Source organism: Dendrobates tinctorius, unplaced genomic scaffold (genome assembly GCF_039654945.1).
Source record: "Dendrobates tinctorius isolate UK_male_01 unplaced genomic scaffold, ASM3965494v1 ptg000062l, whole genome shotgun sequence".
Taxonomy (NCBI): Eukaryota; Metazoa; Chordata; class Amphibia; order Anura; family Dendrobatidae; genus Dendrobates; species Dendrobates tinctorius.
In genome coordinates, this window is record NW_027361730.1 from 12,146,159 (window position 1) to 12,168,328 (window position 22,170).

At 41.8% G+C, this 22,170-nt stretch overlaps 1 protein-coding gene and 1 long non-coding RNA gene across 5 annotated transcripts in view; one reads left to right on the plus strand and one right to left on the minus strand.

Annotated features, from left to right (window-relative positions):
- PPP6R2 (protein phosphatase 6 regulatory subunit 2) overlaps positions 1-14,602 on the plus strand; it is a 277,099-nt gene extending 262,497 nt beyond the window's left edge. For all 4 annotated transcript variants that reach the window (XM_073579254.1, XM_073579253.1, XM_073579256.1 and 1 more), the window contains 2 exons: positions 9,902-10,057; positions 13,837-14,602. In XM_073579254.1, coding sequence (XP_073435355.1) covers positions 9,902-10,057; positions 13,837-13,888 — 208 coding nt within the window. In that variant the 3' untranslated portion in view covers positions 13,889-14,602. The remainder of the gene's footprint in view (positions 1-9,901; positions 10,058-13,836) is intronic.
- A 5,352-nt stretch (positions 14,603-19,954) lies between these two features.
- The window catches only part of LOC141092919 (uncharacterized), a 32,499-nt gene continuing 30,283 nt past the window's right edge, over positions 19,955-22,170 (minus strand). Inside the window, exon 2 of the long non-coding RNA XR_012232954.1 lies at positions 19,955-20,178. This is a non-coding gene — a long non-coding RNA (uncharacterized lncRNA). The remainder of the gene's footprint in view (positions 20,179-22,170) is intronic.

The window sequence follows — 22,170 nt, forward strand, 5'->3', positions numbered from 1 at the left end:
TAGATCACACAGAGATGCTACTATTACAATTTATTTTAAAGGGGGCTTTACTAGTGTGAGACATGTAATGGCTGACAGTCTGCTCTCCTGATCTCATTGCAAAGCTGTGTGTGATTATAACTGCATAGTACAGCAGAACTGAAAATTGTCTCATTACAAACCCATCTGCAATTGTACTCTCATAGTAGTGTCAGCTCTGGAACAGATATGTGTCATATTACTGCTAACACTTTTTCAGCCTCCATTTCACAAGCAGCCAATGTGGGGAGAGGGGAGTAGAGCAAAACCTTGTCTCATTACAAATAAATCTCCTGCTGGCTGCCTGTGTGATGGAAGCTGAAGTGTTAGTTGTAATCAGGCATAGCTCTGCAGTGAGAGAAGGATAGCAGACTCCTGTGTGAAACATGTAATCACAGAAATTATGCTTTCCTGTTCTCACTGTTGAGCTGTGCCTAATTATGAAGTTCCAGGACTAGAGCAGACATAAGTGTGATTATATACAATTATTTTGTTTTCATGGGTGCGATTATTACTAATACAGTACAGTAGAGCTGAACTTTGTCTCATTGCATACACATCTGAAGTTGTAATTTCATTGTGCTGTCAGCTCTCCTAAAGAGTTGTGCCTGATTAGATCAAACACGCCATCAGCTTTTATCTCACAAGCAGCCAATGTGGGTGTGGGGCAATACAACAAAACTTTGTCTCATTACAAACACATTTCACACTAGGCTGCCTTTGAGATGACAACTGAAATAGCAACAGTGAGCAACAGACTCTCCTTTATGAGACATGTAATGACAGACAGACTGCTCTACTCACTGAGGACACAAAACAGAGTATACAGACAGAACAGCATGGAATCAGAGCTGATTATTTCGGTAAAGGGGGCTTTAGACAGCGATATCGGTAGCAATATCGCTAAAGCGTCACCGATTTTGTGACACAGCAGCGATATTGCTACATGTGATACTTACCTCCGACCGGCTCCCCCGCTGGCTATAGCTGATCGCGCGAGAACGTCCTGGGCCGTTTCTCGGCGGCGGCTTCCTGCTGGCGCCGACGAGCGACGTGGGAGGAGGACGTCATCATCACCGCGTCTGACAGGTAAGTAACGACCGCTGCTGCATCGCTGCTGAGATCTGCCTGTTTGGCAGCTCACTAGCGACCATTTAGTGATGCACCAGCGATCCTGACCGGGTCATATCGTGGTCGGGATCGCTGGTGCATCGCTAAATGTAACGGGACCCTAAGTTAAAGTATTTGCTGATTGTGTTATTAACCCCTTAATGACCGCCGATACGCCTTTTAACGGCGGTAGTTAAAAGTACTTAAACCACAGTGCCGTGAATTCACGGCACTGTGGAAAAAGTGTATAGCATCCCCCAGAGTCGGATTTTCTCCGGGGTCTCGGCTGCCGGGCGTAGCCGAGACCCCAGAGAACATGATTCGGTTCGGTTTTTACCTACCCCACTTCTAAGATCGCCGTTATTACTCGTATAACGGCAACCGCAAAAAAAAAAAAAAAGTCCAATGTGCCATTTAATTTCTCTCTCCTCTGATGTGATCACATCAGAGGAGAGAGAAATAGGGTCCCCGATCCCCCCAGTACCTCCCGGTGGTCGTCAGCCCGCGTGCTTCCCCTCCATGGGTGCTGCCATCTTCTTCCAGGAGGAAAGTGGCGGGCGCATGCGCAGTGCGCCCGCCGAGATCTGCTAGCTGGCACCCGGCAACAATAGAAAGATTTTCCTATTGGTTCATTTTGGTCACTGTGATAGACCCTATCACCCCCATAGGTAGGGAAAAATAATGGAATAAAGAAAATATATTTATTTTCATTTTTCCATTAGGGTTAGTGTTGGTATTAAGGCTAGGATTACGGTTAGGGATTAGAGTTAGGGTTAGGTTTGAGGTTAGAGTTGTGATTAGAGTTAGTGGTAGGTTGGGGATAGGTTTGTGGTTAGGGTTATGGTTAGGGTTGTGGTTACGGTTGGGATTAGGGTTAGGGGTGTGTTGTGGTTAGGGTTGGGATTAGGGTTAGGGGTATGATGGGGATTAGGGTTGTGGGTAGAGTTATGGGTAGGGATGTGTTGGGGTTAGGGTTGGAGTTAGAATTGAGGGGTTTCCACTCTTTAGGCACATCAGGGGGTCTCCAAACGCGACATGGCACCATCATTGATTTAAAACAATGAAGAAAGTAATGTCCAGCTCCACGATGTAGTGAATACATAAATCCTTTTATTCACTTAGTCACTTCAAAGGTGAGGTTAAAAGGCCAGCATAGAAAAGCAAGGCTTGCATTCACAACGCGTTTCTGGTGACTTAGGGTGCAAAGTCATCAGAAGCGCGTTGAGCTGGACATTCCTTTCTTCATTGTTTTAAATCAAGCGCTTTGACACAGCAGTCTCATGCTCTGATGTCAGGATGCTGTCTCTGGTGAGCTGGACATTCCTTTCTTCATTGTTTTAAATCAAGTGCTTTGACACAGCGGTCTCGTGCTCCAATGTCAGGATGCTGTCTCTGGTGAGCTGGATCTTTTCATTGAATTTACCACCATTGATTCCAGCCAATTTTGCGTTCAAAAAGTCAAACGGTGCTCCCTCCCTTCCGAGCCCCGACGTGTGCCCAAACAGTGGTTTACCCCAACATATGGGGCATCAGCGTACTCAGGACAAATTGCACACCAACTTTGGGGGTCTAATTTCTCCTTTTATCCTTGGAAAAAACATATAATTGGGAGCTAAAAAATCATTTTTGTGGGAAAAAAATTATTTTTTATTTTCACAGCTCTGTGTTATAAACTTCGGTGAAGCACTTGGGGGTTCAAATTGCTCACCACACATCTAGATAAGCTCCACAGATCTATATATATAAAGCTGAGTGTATGTACAGTATGTGTGTATGTATCAAGCCCCGCCCACTCAACATAGCCACACTCAGTCCACATGCAAAGCCCCGTCCACACGGCCCACTTTGTTAGTGCAGAATGCTCCTTGCAGCCTTTCTGGGATTGATGCTGTGTGTGGATGGACTCCTGCAGCCCGTGATCTGCAATCAAGCACCAGATGACATTGTTTGAGGGGAAGACAATGCCAGGAGGGGGGCTATGGCATGAGCAGAGTGCCAATTACCTGGGTAGTGGTGCTGCAGAGCGGAGCTGTCCACTGACTGTGGTGCTGCAGGTGTAGTGCCAGCTCTGCCCACTCCAGCCTCGCTATGTACAAGAAGAGCGGCACTGCGCATGCCCGAGAGTCTCACGTATTGCTAGCATTACACAAGCCTTTCTGGGAAATAGCGCTGTAGCGTTTAATCACCCAGAGCACAAGGTAAAAATGGCCTGGATTCCTCACTGCAAGAGAGGATTGTAGCAGGCAGATGTAGTCTGTGTGTGTAGGTGCAGGCAGCCCAGCACTGATGTCCTCCATACCTGGGCAGTAGGCTGAGTATGCCCCCTGACTAAAACCTGCAGAAGAGTTAGAGTATTTGGTTAGTATTTTACCTTAGTATTTGGTCAGTGGTTTACCTCAGTGTTTGGTCAGTATTTTACCTCAGTGTTTTTTTTTATTTCAATTAGTGCAATTTTTCTCGGGATCAATTGTTTTAATATTCAATATAATCATTATAATTTGTTGTAACTAACCACAATTAGTTACTATGCCTGGGCAACGCCGGACTCTTCAGCTAGTAGTTCTAGTAAATTTGCTCAACTACATACTACACTATGTAATGTATAATATTTATGGACTGGTTTGTTCAACATGGAAATGGAAAGCAGGCCTGCATGCTGTAATTATATGTTGCAAATTAAACAAGGAAATGTGTAAAGTGTTTTTTTTATACATTTTTACAGTTATTGCGTGTGTTGCTTTTAACCCCTTTCCGACATTGGGCATACATTTACGCTGATGTCGGACTCCCTCCCTTTGATGTGGGCTGTGGTGGTGACCCCACATATTTCCCGGCACTTGTCAGATGTTTTGAACAGCTGACAAGAGCCCAGAACTGCCGTGGGTGGAATAGCGATCTACCCGTGGCTATTAACCCGATAAATACTGCTGTTAAATGCTGACAGCGGCATTTAACTTGCGCTTTCGGCAATCGCGCTGGAAATCCGCCCACCGGTGACCACCGTCACGTGATCGCAGGTCACCTGTGGGTTAGCATGACAACCGGAGGTCTCCTGGAGACCTCTATGGATGTCACTGCCGCTTTGTGGTCGGCGCTAATAGCAAGTGAGTATAATTCTGCTCCATAGAGGCGATCTGATCATCGCCTGTCTATAGCAGAGCTGATCAGGCTATGGCAGCTTCTAACCTCCTATGGAGACTATTGAAGCATGCCAAAAGTAAAAAAAAAAAAAAAGTTTTTAAAAATATTAAAAAAAATAAACATTCAAATCACCCCCCTTTTGTCCCATTCAAAATAAAACAATAAAAAAAAAAATCAAACATACACATATTTGGTATCGCCGCGTTCAGAATCGTCCGATCTATCAATGAAAAAAAGGATTAACCGGATCGCTAAATGGTGTAGCAAGAAAAAAAAGTCGAAACGCCAGAATTACGTTTTTTTGGTTGCCGCAACATTGCATTAAAATGCAATAACAAGCTATCAAAAGAACGTATCGTCACCAAAATGGTAAAAACGTCAGCTCGGCACGCAAAAAAATAAGCCCTCACCCAACCCGAGATCTTGAAAAAATGAAGACTCTACGGGTACTGAAAAATGGCGCCATTTTTTTTTTTTTTGTTAACAAAGTTTGGAATTTTTTTTCACCACTTAGTTAAAAAAGAACCTTGACATGTTTAGTGTCTATCACCTGGAGAATCATAATGGCAGGTCAGTTTTAGCATATTTTTGTGCCTAGTAAAAAAAAAAAGCCAAACAAAAAACAAGTGTGGAATTGCACTTTTTTTTGCAATTTCACCACAGTTGGATTTTTTTTCCCATTCTCTAGTACACGACATGGTAAAACCAATGGTGTTCAAAGGGTACAACTTGTCCTGCAAAAAAATAAACCCTCACATGGCCATATTGACGGAAAAATGAAAAAGTTATGGCTCTGGGGAAAAAAAGGGATCGAAAAACGAAAACGCAAAACCGAGGTTAAACATCCCAGTCAGCTTCTGCCAACCTGGTCTCCTAGATGAACAGGCTTATGTGTGTGAGAGACCTGTCAATTCGGGGGAGCAGGATAGGCTGGAGCCACTTGTCATCCGATATGCATGGTCCCTGTCAGGATCACCACTCCCGTCGCCACCAATTTGCCACGGACACCACTCGCTTGCGAAATATATGCATCAGATGCTACTTTTCCCTCACTTACTCATTCAGTTACCTATCATAACAGGCTGACAATGAGCTAAGCGCACCCCACAGCCAGTTCTCACATCTACACCACACTTTTCACTGCCATCATATGCTGATTTGATAGGTCAGCGAGAAGCCTGGCTGAGTCGCACACTAGCACATACGCTACTCCGCTTTCCTGAGCACCCTTCTTGCCCTCTGGCTTACACAGGGTAACACAACCAAGTTTTTCCTGCCGTTTTCAGAATTTGTGGGAATCGTTTAGAGCAGCAAGGAACTAATTTATTACATTTATTGTACTTCATGTTAATGGTAAATTTAGGCCAATATTTTTGTGTTTATTTTTGAAAATATTGGAATTTTGGAGAACACATTGAACATTTCACAATTTTCAAACTTTTAATTTGTGTTCCCTTAAATCAGAGAGTTATATACTACAATAGTTAATAAATATCATTTCCCACATGTCTACTTTACATCAGCATCATTTTTTAAACATTAATTTTTTTGTTAGGAATTTAGAAGGGTTAAAAGTTTATCAGCAATTTCTTGTTTTTCCAGCAAAATTTACAAAACCAATTTTTTAGGGACCACGTCCCATTTGAGGTGGATTTCAGGGCCTAGGTGACAGAAAATACCCAAAAGTGACACCATTTTAAAAAGTGCACCCCTCAATGGGCTCAAAACCACATTTGAGAAGTTTATTAACCCTTCAGGTGTTTAACAGAAATTAAAGAAGTTTGAAACGAAAAAATGAAAAATGTTCTTTTTCCCACAAAAATGTTGCTTTAGCCCCAAATTTAGCTTTTTTTATACAGGGGACCATGCAATTTGCTGTGCTATTTCTCCTTGAGTATGCTGATAACCCAAAAATGGGGGGGGACTAGTGTTAGGGCGCATGGCAGGGCTCAGAAGGGAGGGAGCACCATTTGACTTTTAGAATGCAAAATTGGCTGGAATTGATAGCAGATGTCATTTTGAGAGCCCTTGATGTGTCTAAACAGTGGAAACCCCCCACAAGTGACCCTATTTGGAAACTAGACCCCTCAAGGTATTTATCTAGAAGTGTGGTGAGCACCTTGAACCATTGTCTAGGTAGAGAAAAAGCTGTAGCATGTTTTGATTTATTAAGAATCTCTATATTATGTTCATCTATTTTCCATTGATTTTGATGAGTTTCGCAGTTCCTGCAGTTAAAAAACATACACAAAGCACGGTGCTGCCACCACCTTGCTTCATCATAAGGATGTTATTGGTAAGGCATTCAGGCTAAAAAATTAATTGTTAACTTTGTTAAACCAGAGAATCTTAGTTATCAAAGTATGTCTCTTAGGTGCGCTTTAGCAAATGTCGAGAGTTGTCTCTTGCCCTTTAATGGCTTTTGTTGGCTAGATTGACTGACTTAGGCTGGTTTCACATTTGCGGACGGAGGGCTGCGGACTTCCTCTGTGAAGCCCCACCCCCTGCCATGCCTCCGGTCAGCTCCGCCTATCTCTGCATGCGGCCTGCGTACCCTATCCTTAACATTGGGTATGCAGGCCGTGCTGCAGTACGCGGATGCCGTCGCATGCGTCGTTTTGACGGTGTGGTGACTCGAGTAGAACTCATCATGTTGGAATTTTATGAGGGCGCCGCATCATCAAAACGACGCATGCAGCGGCATCCGCATACTGGGGTACGACCTGCGTACCCACTGTTAAAGATAGGGTACGCAGGCCGCATGAAGCCGCATGCAGAAATAGGCGGAGCTGACCGGAGGAGGTGCGGCAGGGGGCGGGGCTTCACGGAGGAAGTCCGTAGCCCTCCGTCCGCAAATGTGAAACTAGTCTAATTGGTGTTAGTTCTTGAACTGAGAGAAAAAAACATAGTTTTGCAAGCCACATTCACTGCCTTGTATTCTTGTGGATTTCCATCTTACACTGAGCACAGCACCGAGGCAAGCATGAAGTGGTTCTTGGGACTACAGGTGATTGGGGTTCTTTAATTACACTTAGGTTGATAGCTCATTATAACGTTATGAGATGAACCTGAGATTCTCCCTTCTCCTGACAAGCGTTTGAAGCGTGCTGAACGTTAGTCTGCTTGAATTGCATGCACCATATATTTCACTTTGTTTGCACTGCTTTGCATGGTCGGCATGATATAAATAAGAGGAGCAGCTAGGTTTTGTGAAATGTCACACCACACTCTCTTAGGCCTCTTTCACACATCATTTTTTTAGTGTCCGTCACAATCTGTCAAAGTGTGCAAAAAACGGATCCTGCACAGATTGTAAAAATCTGATGCACCAGATCGTTTTTTTGTTGACCGATCCATCGAAGCAGCAGGTATATGAATTTTAAAGAAATAGAATTCTAGAGATAGAGATTTTTATATGTGCCAGAATGGAAAATGTGTGCATATAACCTTAAAAACGGAATCCGTCGGCGGATTCCATCTTTTGACGGACAGCAACAGATCCTGCGCCCATAGGCTTCCATTATAGCCAACGACGGACGGCACTGGATCCGTTGCTTTTCGACGTACTCAAAAACCGTTCCATTGTCCATTGTCTCCGGCCGACAGATGAAACGTGCGGCCATCCGTGACAATCCATTGCTAATACAAGTCTGTGAGGAAAAAAAACGGATCCAGCAGCATCAGTCGCTAGATCTGTTTTTTTTTTTTTTCAAAAAAGACGAATTGTGACTGATGGCAAAAAACTGATGTGTGAAAGAGGCCTTATAGAAATGATTTAAATGTATTCTTTACTGAAATTAGATGATTCTTGTCATGAGCTGATTATAAGATTAGCAATGTGCACAACTACTGTATGTTCCTATGTTGTATTGCAGGTTTGCATTATTTTCATAGCACAGCTAAATAATTTTTATATATATCATTTTCTCAGGACCTTATGTTGGGAAATTTGTAGGGAATAATTTTTTGGGTAATGTGTATGAAATAAATTGTATCCGGTCACAAAGAGCAATCAGCAGCAAACAACACATGACATTTAAAAGGATTTTGTACTGCAGAATTGTGGGAATGTTATAGTTTAAGTACAACTCTCTAATTTTTTTTTTTTAATTTTACCGCCGGAGTGATCACTAATGCTTGCTTCTTGCCCATAGTAAAATACTTACCGGTCGCTGTCGTCTGCTATTCTCCTGGCCACTCTCGTCGTCTCCTGTTATTTGTGCTTGACAGGATCGCTCTAGTGTTTTCTGGGCGAACCGGAACTTCTCAATGTAAGTCTATGAGAGCCATAAGACTTTCATTGAGAGCTTGTCAGTTCTGACATCTGGCCAGTAAGAAGCTGCAGTCACCAGACTGCTGAATGGGAAGGAGCGGTGCCGTGAACAGCAGAAGATCGCGGCTGATATTTTAATAGGGGCAGAGAGTAGACGTTAGTCTCCAACGCGCCAGAATGGTGGTTTAACTACTTAACACTTTTTTTTTTTTTTTTTTTTACAATGGCCATTAGAGTACTTATCATTCAGAGTCATGCAGAATAAAACCTGTATAGGTATCACGTCACCCTGGATGGTGAGCCATCAAATGACCATAACTCTTCTCGATTGTTCGGATCTGAGGAAGTTCCCTTCTTGGTTGTTTACCCTTTTGTTTTCCACAAACAAACGTGACTACTGAATGACGAAAGGAAACCTCCATCTTCATTCAGGTTTCCCGATGACCCCCTTAGATGTGAGCCCCTGGGAAGTAGAGTAGACCCCAGTACTGTCTGTACATAAAGACTTTCCTATCAACATCCTGTGTCACACTGACCTAGGGCATATTGTCTCATCATATAGTTGTGTGGTATTACATAATAAATATAGAATAACATGTAAATAATAATCTCTAAATATAGTAAAAAAAAAAAAATCTGCAAAAATAAAATAAGTGTGATTAGCAGGGCTGTGGAGTCGATAAGTCAAACCTCCAACTCCTCAATTTCACAGACTCCCGACTCCGACTCCCCAGCACTGGCCACTACTGAGCATGTAGATAAAGTGCAGCACAGATTCATCTTAACTAAAAGCCGAGATGCTTAGATCAGGAACAGAACAGACATTTATAGGACATTTCATAACTTTCCCATATTCTTATGACATTTTACTTCACATTCTGCATTGTACTACTGTACCCAATGTATTATATAGTTTAGGAGTCAGTCCAATTTTTTCCGACTCCACAGTCTTGTTGATTAATACTTTTTATTGTACGTCCAGTTCTTAAAAAGGAGAATTGTTAGGATTCCACATGGAAATAATAGCTCAAAGAATAAAATTTAAAGGGTATTCCATGTGAAACTGCATAAAAAAATAGAAACTAGAAATGTTATAGTTTGGTGATTCACATGTACCACCAAACACTAAACTGTTTGTCAGTCTGTTTTTTCTTTTCTTTTTTTTTGCCTTTTCATGGATATTACATACCGCGCTTGTCATACCTACATTTATATGTTGTAGTATAGTTACACCCAGATGACGTTGTAAATAAATAATTTTACTTTGGGTCATTTGCATTGGTTCGTTTTGATTTTGTTGCATAAACATTATTTCCCATAATTGGAAAAATTTATTGTCAATGCCTTCTACTTCCACAGTAACCCTGACACTCTAGTCATTGATCAGTTGACTATTGCTGATACCAAATGTGCAAATGAGAAACACACTTGTAATGCCAGTGGGGAAGAGGAATCACAGGAGCAGAAGTTGATTGCAACTTGCACAAATGCACAAGGCCCTTGTAAAGAGAAAAGGTAAGTGAAAAAATTTGTAGAAATAAGAAACAAAACATATATACTTAATTAATTTTGAGGCGTAAGTCTACTGGACAAAAGACAAAACCAACAAAGTCATGATGGATACAGTACATCCATCAAGAAGAAGGAACTGGCAGATTTCATGTCATCATAATATAGTATTTAGTTCATGATCCTTGTGCAACCTCTGCAGTGGTGGTGTTATTATCCCTCATATCTTGCATTGTTAAAAATTAGAGATGAGCGAACGTGCTCAGATAAGGTATTATCCCGAGCATGCTCATGTGCTACCTGAGTGTCTTCAGCGTACTCGAAAATTATATGTTCGAGTCCTTGCGGCTTCATGTCTCGCCGCTGTTTGACAGCCACAACACATGCAGGGATTGTCGATCTGTTAAATAATACGTGCACATGTTGTGGCTGTCGAGCAGCCGCAAGACATTCAGGCATTGGGACTGTAAATTATTCGAGCACACCGACGACACTCGGTTAGCAGTTTAGCACGCCAGCTTAACAAACTTATCTCATCATGTTCGCTCATCATAATTAAACATTTTTTTTTTTTTTTTTTTAAATCTACTTATCAGGACTGTGGAGTCGGAGTCGTGGAGTCGGAGCTCATTTTGGTGGAGTCGGGATAAAATGGTCCGACTCCTAAAATATATAATAAATTGGGTACAGTAGTTCAATGCAGAATGTGCTGAATATTTTTTCATAGGAATTTGGGAAAGTTATGAAATGTCCTATAAATGGCTGTTCTATTCCTGATCTAAGGCTACATTCACACACAGCGTTTTTGCTGCGTTTTTAGAGGATACGTTTTTCAGCTGCAAAAGCAGATCAGCATTTTTAAAAACCGCATCACCTGAAAGGTTTTTGAGCTCATAGATAATGTTTTCAATAGCAAAAGCAGATTAGAAATCTGCTCTATCTATCCATTTATCCATATCTGTCTATCCATATCTTATCTGTACCAAAAAGAATGAAAGCCGGGTAGCACACAGACTAACACTTTTTTTTTTAGCACCAGTCAGGTACACCTCATAGCTGCCCAAAAGGACGCCCAGGACAGGCATTGCTCGTCTTCAGTAACACATCAACATCAATTGATACTTGGAGTAAATAGACTGCATTCACCACATCTTAAGGTGCAGGCTTTATTTTCAAGTGTAGGGGTGTGCGGTATAAGGTTCTGCAGCAGCTGAGGTGTGCAGTATGAGATTCTGCGGAACAGTATGAGGTTCTGCCCCCCCCCTAGTTTTGATCCTGGCTAAAACCGTTTCTTATAGATATGGGGAACCCTCAGGTAACCCTAAATGAAGGTCAATGGACACAGGTGGCTGAATTGAAGGAATTGCTTAATCACCTATTTACCGTGACTAAAAAATTATAAGCTGAGGATTTAACTTCTGGCATTTTCATAAGGGAGTGGAAGAACTTGCTATTTTGCCTGTCCCAAAGAGGAGATTTAATCACAGATGGCATTTCTGCTTCAATGAAACGGAGAGAGACACAGCTATTGGAAAATTAAAATTTTTCTGGCAGCTGTTTATGTGGACCCAAGTCATCGTATATTGCTTGATGATCAACAGCTTACTAAAGGAAAAGAAGCTCTGACTGAGGTAGCAGTTAGGATGAGTGACCTACAGGAGGACTGCCAGGCGCAAGAGGACTTGGGTCCTGACAGTGCTACTGCTGCCATATCTTCATCCTCATCAGATGAGGCGTTTGACTTTGACAAGTATTTGGATGATATGGAGCAGGCAAAGCGTTGCTGCAAGGAAAAAGATTTCACTCCGTCTCCTATAGCAAGCAGATTGACCATATTTCAGCAAAATGTTTCACTTGCTCTCAAAGAAATAGAAAAATTCAACCGTTCATCAAAACTGACTGTGCATGAGGCAATTCCTTTATACCCGGAAATTGTTAGAGATGATGCCCATGTGGTTACGGCTTTGCCTCCAACCCAAGTTACTGTAGAGAGGTTGTTCTCTAGCCTTAAAATTATTAGGTCAGATTTGAGGTTATCTATGAAGGAGGATCTGATGGAGGCAACGGCAACTCTATTTCTTAGAACAAATTCATAGACTGCACAATGTTGTTTAGTATGTTTTTGTTGAAAACTGTTTTTTGCCACTTACATAGTTTATTACATAGTGATATATATATACATATATATATATACTGTGTGTATATATATATATATGTGTGTGTATATATATATATATAGTGTGTGTATATATATGTGTGTGTGTGTATATATATATATATATATATATATATATACAGTGTGTGTGTATATATATATGTATGTAATCGATATTACATAGTGTATTACATATTTACAATTTATTAGTTTTTTGTGTTCTAAAGTTGTATTCCAATAAATATATTATGTTCTATCTAAATGTCTTGATTATTGTATCATAAAAATGATTAAATGTCTGATGTTCACATTGTACTACAATAAATTTTTCACTTAAACATAAGCAATATACACTCACTGGCCACTTTATTAGGTACACCATGCTAGTAACGGGTTGGACCCCCTTTTGCCTTCAGAACTGCCTCAATTCTTCGTGGCAGAGATTCAACAAGGTGCTGGAAGCATTCCTCAGAGATTTTGGACCATATTGACATGATGGCATCACACAGTTGGCGCAGATTTGTCGGCTGCACATCCCTGATGCGAATCTCCCGTTCTACCACATCCCAAAGATGCTCTATTGGATTGAGATCTGGTGACTGAGGAGGCCATTTGAGTACAGTGAACTCATTGTCATGTTCAAGAAACCAATCTGAGATGATTCGAGCTTTATGACATGGCGCATTATCCTGCTGAAAGTAGCCATCAGATGCCTGTTCTTAGCTGAGAGGAGTGGTACCCAGTGTGGTCTTCTGCTGCTGTAGCCCATCTGCCTCAAAGTTCGACGCACTGTGCGTTCAGAGATGCTCTTCTGCCTACCTTGGTTGTAACGGGTGGCAATTTGAGTCACTGTTGCCTTTCTATCAGCTCGAACCAGTATGCCCATTCTCCTCTGACCTCTGGCATCAACAAGGCATTTCCGGCCACAGAACTGCCGCTCACTGGATTTTTTTTCTTTTTCGGACCATTCTCTGTAAACCCTAGAGATGGTTGTGCGTGAAAATCCCAGTAGATCAGCAGTTTCTGAAATACTCAGACCAGCCCTTCTGGCACCAACAATCATGCCACGTTCAAAGGCACTCAAATCACCTTTCTTCCCCATACTGATGCTCGGTTTGAACTGCAGGAGATTGTCTTGACCATGTCTACATGCCTAAATGCACTGAGTTGCCGCCATGTGATTGGCTGATTAGAAATTAAGTCTTAACACACAGTTGGACAGGTGTACCTAATAAAGTGGCCAGTGAGTGTATGTTGGAGTCGGTGGAAGGGAAATTGAGGGGTCGGAGTCGCAGGTTTGGCTTACCGACTCCACAGCCCTGTTATAATGCAAACTAGTAAAATATAAATACAGTTGTAAGTGTATGCAAGTTTAGTATTTGCACATTTGTAGTGGCAGATACACAATAAAGGAAAACTAATATCGATTGTGCGAAAAGCCATGTTAAAAAAAACATGTTCCCAAAAGCAATGGCGAGGTTGTTTTTTCCGCATTACAAATTCCCTATCTCCTTGTGTGCTTGCGGCAGGCACTGATTATAGTCTCAATACACTGCACTTTTGGAAACCTTGATTCAAGATTCTGTCAGCACTTTCTTGCTACGGTTGCTAATTTTTTTTTCTCTTACAGTCATGAGGATCTTACCCTTAATCCCGAAGCCACAGTAAATGGGCCTGCATGACAAAACATCAGCTCCCAACTCCATCTGGTGTGAGGCGGGACCTCTTATTCCCAGGGACCTTTGTGCAGATTTGGTTTGTTTGGAGAACCTAATGCCAATTAATTGAGCACTGCAGGAAAATAGTAGTGGATGCAGCAAACTGAACTGAGAACTTGGACTTGCAATTCTGGCATTCTGGCTGTGTTTGTCCAGACCCTTGTGATGCTTTGAAAGAAAGAAGCCTCTGCAGCTTCTTCCGTATCCTTCTGTCATCATACCAGTTGAAAAATGTACACGGCAGCTGGGAAATGAGCATGGATGAAGTAGTTTCTTTGTCTGCAGTCTTCTAAAAAATGTTATTATTTTAGCAATAATCCAGTTAATGCTTCTCAGCTTGCTTGCAGACGTGATACTTTTTATCAGTAAACCACTGTACCGATCACAAGCAGGTCTAGTGTGTGGCTAAAACACTGGCCATAAATTGGTACAGACAGGTTACAGTCTTCTGTTTCCATGCACTCTACCTTCTGATACTTATCAACCATTTTTGATTTTGATAAAAGGACATTTACTTTAATTTAGAGAAAATCTAACTCATTAATGAACATTTTAAATCTTCAGTCCAATCCAGGTTCTATACTTTCACCCATTACAAAACGCCTTTACCAGTACCTTGCCAGCAAAGCATCTCTTTACCTCTCTCTGCCAGCACAATATACTTGTGGTATCCTAATATCTCTTGGTGTCATATTTTCTTGTCAAGTTGCTCCAAATATCCATCCATGAAAAGAGAGCCAAAATAGAATGGGGTTTTCAATAGTAGGGTTTACGCATAGGTTTGATCTTTCATGAATTCATTTCATGTTAGGCTAAGTTCACACTGGGCGTTTTTGCTGCATTTTTTATGCTATTTTTCAGCTGCATCTTACAGTACCAGCTATGTCTATGAGATTTTGGAAATCTCATACACACATCTTGTTTTTTTCCTCATCAGTATTTTGTGCTTTGCATGTTTTTTTGGACAGAGAGCATGTCTCTTCTTTCAGCATTTTTATCCATCGAATCCAATGGAAAAAAATGCAGCAAAACCTTTGTTTTTGCCACAGCTTCTTCCTGCCAATCAATCAGGTTTTGCTGCAGAAAAAAAAACAGCAAAAACGCCCAATGTGAACTTATTCTTTTGCTTGTTTTCACCCAGTATTATTGTTTTATTTTGAAGTGAAACATTTTCAAAGTGTATCTGTCACCAGGTTTTGCCACCTAATCTGAGAGTAGCATGATATAGAGACAGAAACCCTGATTCCAGCTATGTGTAACTTACTGGACTAGTAAACCTGCTGCCATGTAGTCCTCGTTTTTCTTGAGCTCTGTATAACCCCACCTCACCACTGATTAGCAGCCTTCTGCCTATGCACAGTAGACAGAGAAAGCTGCCAGTCACAGTGGTGTTGGCAGGTTTATAAAGATCTCCGAATTCAGAGAACTGCTAGATCTGCAGCAGATAAAATGGGTTTGAATCAGAATAGCAGCAACTAGTAAAGTAAGTGGTACTTTGCTGGAATCATGGTCTCAGCTCGAGGTGCTCTTTCAGATGGGGTAGCAAAACCTGATGATAGATCCCTTTTAAGGCAACCGCCCAAATTGCATTGAAAAAATATTGTTTTTGTTTTTTTTTTATATGGGTGATCTTTTCTATATAAATGCCAAATTGCATGGTACATGATGGAACTAAAAATCTGTCACAGAAAATTCCGGGCTAAATAGAAGGGTCGTCTTCTCAAATAAGTATCGGTTTTAATTTACTTATCAAGAATTTTAGTTCTCTTTCATAAACCCCATAATTTACGACAGTTTCAGAAACCTAAACCAATGTAGTCTTTAGCTCCACATTTTAGAAACATTTGAAAAAAATCTGTAGGAAATTAAGCTTATTGTGTCCCGTTTTTTATGTACACTGCCTTGTGAAAGTATTTGGACCCCCTGGAACTTTTCAACCTTTTCCCACATATCATGCTTCAAACATAAAGATACCAAATGTAAATTTTTGGTGAAGAATCAACAACAAGTGGAACACAATTGTGAAGTTGAACAAAATTTATTGGATAGTTTAAATTTTTGTGGAAATTCATATACTGAAAAGTGGGGCGTGCAATATTATTCGGCCCCTTTAACTTAATACTTTGTTGCGCCACCTTTTGCTGCAATTACAGCTGCAAGTCGCTTGGGGTATGTCTCTATCAGTTTTGTACATCGAGAGACTGAAATTCTTGCCCATTCTTCCTTGGCAAACAGCTCGAGCTCAGTGAGGTTGGATGGAGATCGTTTGTGAACAGCAGTTTTCAGCTCTTTCCACAGATTCTCGATTGGATTCAGGTCTGGACGTTGACATGGCCATTCTAACACCTGGATACGTTTATTTGTGAACCATTCCATTACAGATTTTGCTTTATGTTTGGGATCATTGTCTTGTTGGAAGACAAATCTCCGTCCCAGTCTCAGGTCTTTTGCAGACTCCAACAGGTTTTCTTCAAGAATGGTCCTGTATTTGGCTCCATCCATCTTCCCATCAATTTTAACTATCTTCCCTGTCCCTGCTGACGAAAAGCAGGCCCAAACCATGATGCTGCCACCATGTTTGACAGTGGGGATGGTGTGTTCAGGGTAATGAGTTGTGTTGCCTTTACGCCAAACATATCATTTTGCATTGTTGCCAAAAAGTTCGATTTTGGTTTCATCTGACCAGAGCACCTTCTTCCACGTTTGGTGTGTCTCCCAGGTGGCTTATTGCAAACTTTAAAGGACACTTTTTATGGATATCTTTGAGAAATGGCTTTCTTCTTGCCACTCTTCCATAAAGGCCAGATTTGTGCAGTGTACGACTGATTGTTGTCCTATGGACAGACTGTCCCACCTCAGCTGTAGATCTCTGCAGTTCATCCAGAGTGATCATGGGCCTCTTGGCTGTATCTCTGATCAGTCTTCTCCTTGTTTGAGATGAAAGTTTAGAGGGACGGCCAGGTCTTGGTAGACTTGCAGTGGTATGATACTCCTTCCATTTCAATATGATCGCTTTCACAGTGCTCCTTGGGATGTTTAAAGTTTTGGAAATCATTTTGTATCCAAATCTGGCTTTAAGCTTCTCCACAACAGTATCACGGACCTGCCTATTGTGTTCTTTGGTCCTCATGATGCTCTCTGTGCATCAAACGGAACCCTGAGAGTATCACAGAGGGGGTGTATTTATACGGAGACTTGATTACAAACAGGTGGATTATATTTATCATCATTAGTCATTTAGGACATCATTGGATCATTCAGAGATCCATAATGAACTTCTGGAGTGAGTTTGCTGCACTGAAAGTAAAGGGGCCGAATAATATTGCACGCCCCACTTTTCAGTTTTTGATTTTCCACAAACATTTAAAATAACCACTAAATTTCATTCAACTTCACAATTGTGTCCCACTTGTTGTTGATTCTTCACCAAAAATTTACATTTGGTATCTTTATGTTTGAAGCATGATATGTGGGAAAAGGTTGAAAAGTTCCAGGGGGCCCGAATACTTTCGCAAGGCACTGTATTTCAGCAGGATTTTTATCATGATAGGAATGTTTTGTAACTCATTGTGTTGTGTGACATCATAGCTTTTATTACATTTTTAGTTCACATTGTTGTTTTAAATTATTGTTTTTTTTAGTTGTGATTATTCGTAGCACAATAGTTTTTCAAAACTACATTTTTCATTTTTTTTCACTTTATGCTGTTAAGAAATTTAATTACGTTATTTTTAAGAACATCATTGAAAATTGTGCCATAGTATTGGCTTAAAGGAAATGTATCATGTTTACTTTTTTATTAGTAAAACCAGATACTGAATCATATAAACATATATTTATTTTTTTTCTAATCTATTTTTATTTTCTGTTTGGTAGATTTTTTTGCAATATTTTTTCTACATGTTTATTGGGGCAGCCATCTTCTATTTAGATATACAGGTGCTTCTCACAAAATTAGAATATCATTAAAAAGTTTCTTTATTTCAGTTTTTCAATACAAAAAGTGAAATTCATATATAGAGTCATTACAAACAGAGTGATCTATTTCAAGTGTTTATTTCTGTTAATGTAGATGATTATGGCTTACCGCCAATGAAAACCTAGAAGTCATTATCTCATTAAATTAGAATAATTAACAAAAAACACCTCTATTTCAGTAGGCTGCACAATCATGGGGAAGACTGCTGACTTGACAGATGTCCAGAAGGCAGTCATTGACACACTCCACAAGGAGGGTAAGCCACAAAAGGTCATTGCTAAAGAAGCTGACTGTTCACAGAGTGCTGTATCCAAACATATTAATGGAAAGTTGAGTGGAAGGAAAATGTTTGGTAGAAAAAGGTGCTCAAGCAATCGGGATAACTGCAGCCTTGAAAGGATTGTTATGAAAAGGCCATTGGGGGAGATTCACAAGGAGTGGATTGCTACTGGAGTCATTGCTTCAAGAGCCGCCATACACAGATGTATGCAGGACATGGGCTACAATTGTCGCATTCCTTGTGTCAGGCCACGCATGACCAATAGACAAAGTGTCTTACCTGGGCCAAGGAGATAAAGGACTGGACTGTTGCTCAGTGGTCCAAGGTGGTGTCTTCAGATTAAAGTAAATTTTGCATTTCATTTGGAAATCAAGGTCCCAGAGTCTGGAGGAAGAGTGGAGAGGCACACAATCCAAGATGCTTGAGGTCTAGTGTGAAGTTTCCACAATCAGTGATGGTTTGGGGAGCCATGTCATCTGCTCGTGCAGGTCCACTGTGTTTTATCAAGACCAAAGTCAGTGCAGCCGTCTACCAGGAAATTTTAGAGCACTTCATACTTCCCTCTGCCGACAAGCTTTTTGGAGATGGAAATTTCATTCTCCAGCAGGACTTGGCACCTGTCCACACTGCCAGAAGTACCAATACCTGGTTTAAAAACAACAGTATCCCAGTGCTTGATTGGCCAGCAAACTCGCCTGACTTTAACCCCATAAAGAATCTATGGGATATTGTCAAGCGGAAGATGAGAGACACCAGACCCAACAATGCAGACGAGCTGAAGGCTGCTATTAAAGCAACCTGGGCTTCCATAACACCTCAGCAGTGCCACAGGCTGATCGCCTCCATGCCACACCGCATTGATGCAGTAATTGATGCAAAAGCCGCAGCTACTGAACATACATATCAGTAGGCCAACATTTTGAATTTTATAATCATTTTTCAAGCTGGTGTTATAAAGTATTCTAATTTATTGAGATAATGACTTTTGGGTTTTCATTGGCTGTAAGCCATAATCATCAACAATAATAGAAATAAACACGTGAAATAGATCACTCTGTTTGTAATGACTCTATGTAATGAGTTTCACTTTTTGTATTGAAGAACTGAAATAAATTAATTTTTTGATGATATTCTAATTTTGTGAGCAACACCCGTATGCTTCCCAGCAGCCACATGGACAATAGTCTTGAGATGTCACATCACATTGACATTTATTAGGCTATGTGCACACACTGCAGATTCACCTGCGGGTTTTTCCCCGCGGAACCGCAGGTAAAACCGCAGGTAAAGTGACCTGCGGTTTTGCCCTGCGGTTTCACACCACTACTATGTTAAAGGTGTGAAACCGCAGCAGAATCCGTAGAAATAATTGACATGCTGCGGAAAAAATACCACAGCAAAACCGCGTGGAAAAAACCGCAGCGTGAGCACTGCGGTTTTGAAAACCCATAGGCTAACATGGTAAAGTACCATGTCTGCGGAACTGCTGCGGTTCCGCAGGGCCAAAACCGCAGCGGAACCTCAGCAAAAACCGCAGCGTGTGCACATAGCCTTAGAGAGTGTTCAAGACCTGTTCTGTGATCTGAGCAGAGGACATTGTGCAGGCGGCGGACTGTAATCATCACCTATTCTAGATGATGGCTTTTGAGATGCCTAAGACATAGGTTATACCTTTCATTGAAATTATACCCATATTGATCCCGAGATGACTGCTGTAGAACAAAAAGTGTTTTTCTATTGTGAGTCACAGTGACTTTAGTGACTACTGCCAAAATTTTCAGATTATTTTTATTATAGGTAACGACGTGCAAACTTTGAAAAACTAAAATACATTTTAAGAAAATGTAACTTTAAACATTACATAATTATCTGATGATACATTTTCTTTAAGACCTTTCAATGTTGATTTTTATGGTATGGATGACGTTTGCATTTCAACATCTTTTGCGTTTTTGATTTTCTTTACTTTCATGTGTATGGCAAGTTGCATAAGATCTGTAAAAAAAAAAAATTAAATTCAGAAAGTTTTTTTTTATTATTAATAGGAGTCTGCGTTGAAATAGCAACAAAGGAAACAATATTTGCTACACATGTATAAAGTTAATCTGTCAGGTCTCCCAAAGTCACCCTAATCTAGAGGTTCATTGGGAAAAAGTGCTGACCTTGAGGGTGAAACTCTGTCACTCTGTAAGTTTGGAAGGCAGGATCGAAACCACAAAAATCATTGTTTTTCACTAAAAATAATTGGAAAATCATCGTTTCTTCTACATCAGGCAAGCCGCTGTGGCTGTGAGAAAGTCACATCATCATTGCAGCCAAAACATTAAGACCGCTGCAGCGGCATACTGCCGGGGAATGGTACAAGCTGTTTCTGACTATATAGTACTAAAACGCTTGGTGTTCACATTTCTAAAAAAGTAAAAAGCCTTTGAGTATTCTGGAGTTAGAAGTATTAGGCTGCCATGAACTGAAGGTTCTTTTATAATAATAATAATCTTTATTTTTATATAGCGCTAACATATTCCGCAGCGCTTTACAGTTTGCACACACATCATCACTGTCCCCCGATGGGGCTCACAATCTAAATTCCCTATTAGTATGTCTTTAGAATGTGGGAGGAAACCGGAGTACCCGGAGGAAACCCACGCAAACACGGGGAGAACATACAAACTCCTTGCAGATGTTGTCCTTGGTGGGATTCGAACCCAGGACCCCAGCGCTGCAAGGCTGCAGCGCTAACCACTGAGCCACCGTGCCGCCCTTTTATGGTTTATTAGTAAATTAGATTTATTTTGTCGCCTCATTGGGGGACACAGATCCATGGGTGTTATGCTACTGTCCACTAGGAGGTGACTATGCATAATCTGAAAAAAACTATGGCTCCTCCTCTGCAGTATACACCCCTGGACGGCGTCAGCCTTCTCCAGTTTTTGCTTAGTGTCGCATAGGAGGCACACCTAAAGATTTTTTCCCTTTTTTATTTTTTCCGTTTTTTTCCTGACGGACTACAGATGAAGAAAAGTGGGTCTCCTGCGAGACCCCCAGCATGGCTCCTTCCTCGGCCCCTATTATAGGGTGCCCGGTTGAAGTTGAGGTGGCTATTCCCCATGTCGCTCCTTCCCCAGTCCTTCGGGTACTGGTTTGAAGTCGAGACCCCCCTCCTTCCCCAATTCCCTTGGGTTCTGGGTTGAGGTCGAGGCAAGGATGAAGCCCCCTGATGGTGACAGCAGCACCCTCCCTAATCCCCCTCTGGGGGCATTAGGTTGAGACCCCTCAGGTAGGGCCTGTACAAGGCAGCATTCGGCAGCTCCAAAGCCATGGACCTCCAGCCCAGCTGCGGGCTCCTGTAGGGGCCGGGGGAGAGTGCACGCAGGCATAGCACACACAGACACAGGGCTCCTGTGCCCCTGTATCTGCGGCAGTGCCAGCTCCATAGCGCTTCACAGGGCCCCGCTCCTGTTACTAGCCCCACCGCTATCCTGCCTTTAGATCCGGGGGGATCTGGTTCAGATCCGACCCCCTCCCGGACATCCACGCCGGCCTGGAGCCCTTCTGGGCATCAGACTTCAAATTTAGACTGCGGCTTCGGCCTAGCTGAAGCCCGCCGCCTCCTCCCCGCCCCCGGATGACAAATATGACACCTTACAGTGTCATAGAAGGGGCGGATCGAGACAAAGGGCGCGTTTTTACATCGCTCTGCTCGCCCTTTTCAGCTCTCCGCCCCCTTCCTCTTCCTCCTCATCCTCTCAGCGGCCATTTCTGGGTCAGAATTGCTGCAGGAGAAGGCACTGTGACATCAGCAGCCCGTCAGCCAGTCTCCGGGGGGCACAGGACTGTGAATCTACGGCGCTGGACCTAGGGGCACACTGGTGGGGTAAGATCACAGCTGGGTTTTCTTACTCGGCTGTGAATTCATATTCCATATAAGGCTCCCCTATAGGTTTCCTCTGCATAGCCACCCCTGTAGGGCCCTCTGCATAGCCAGCC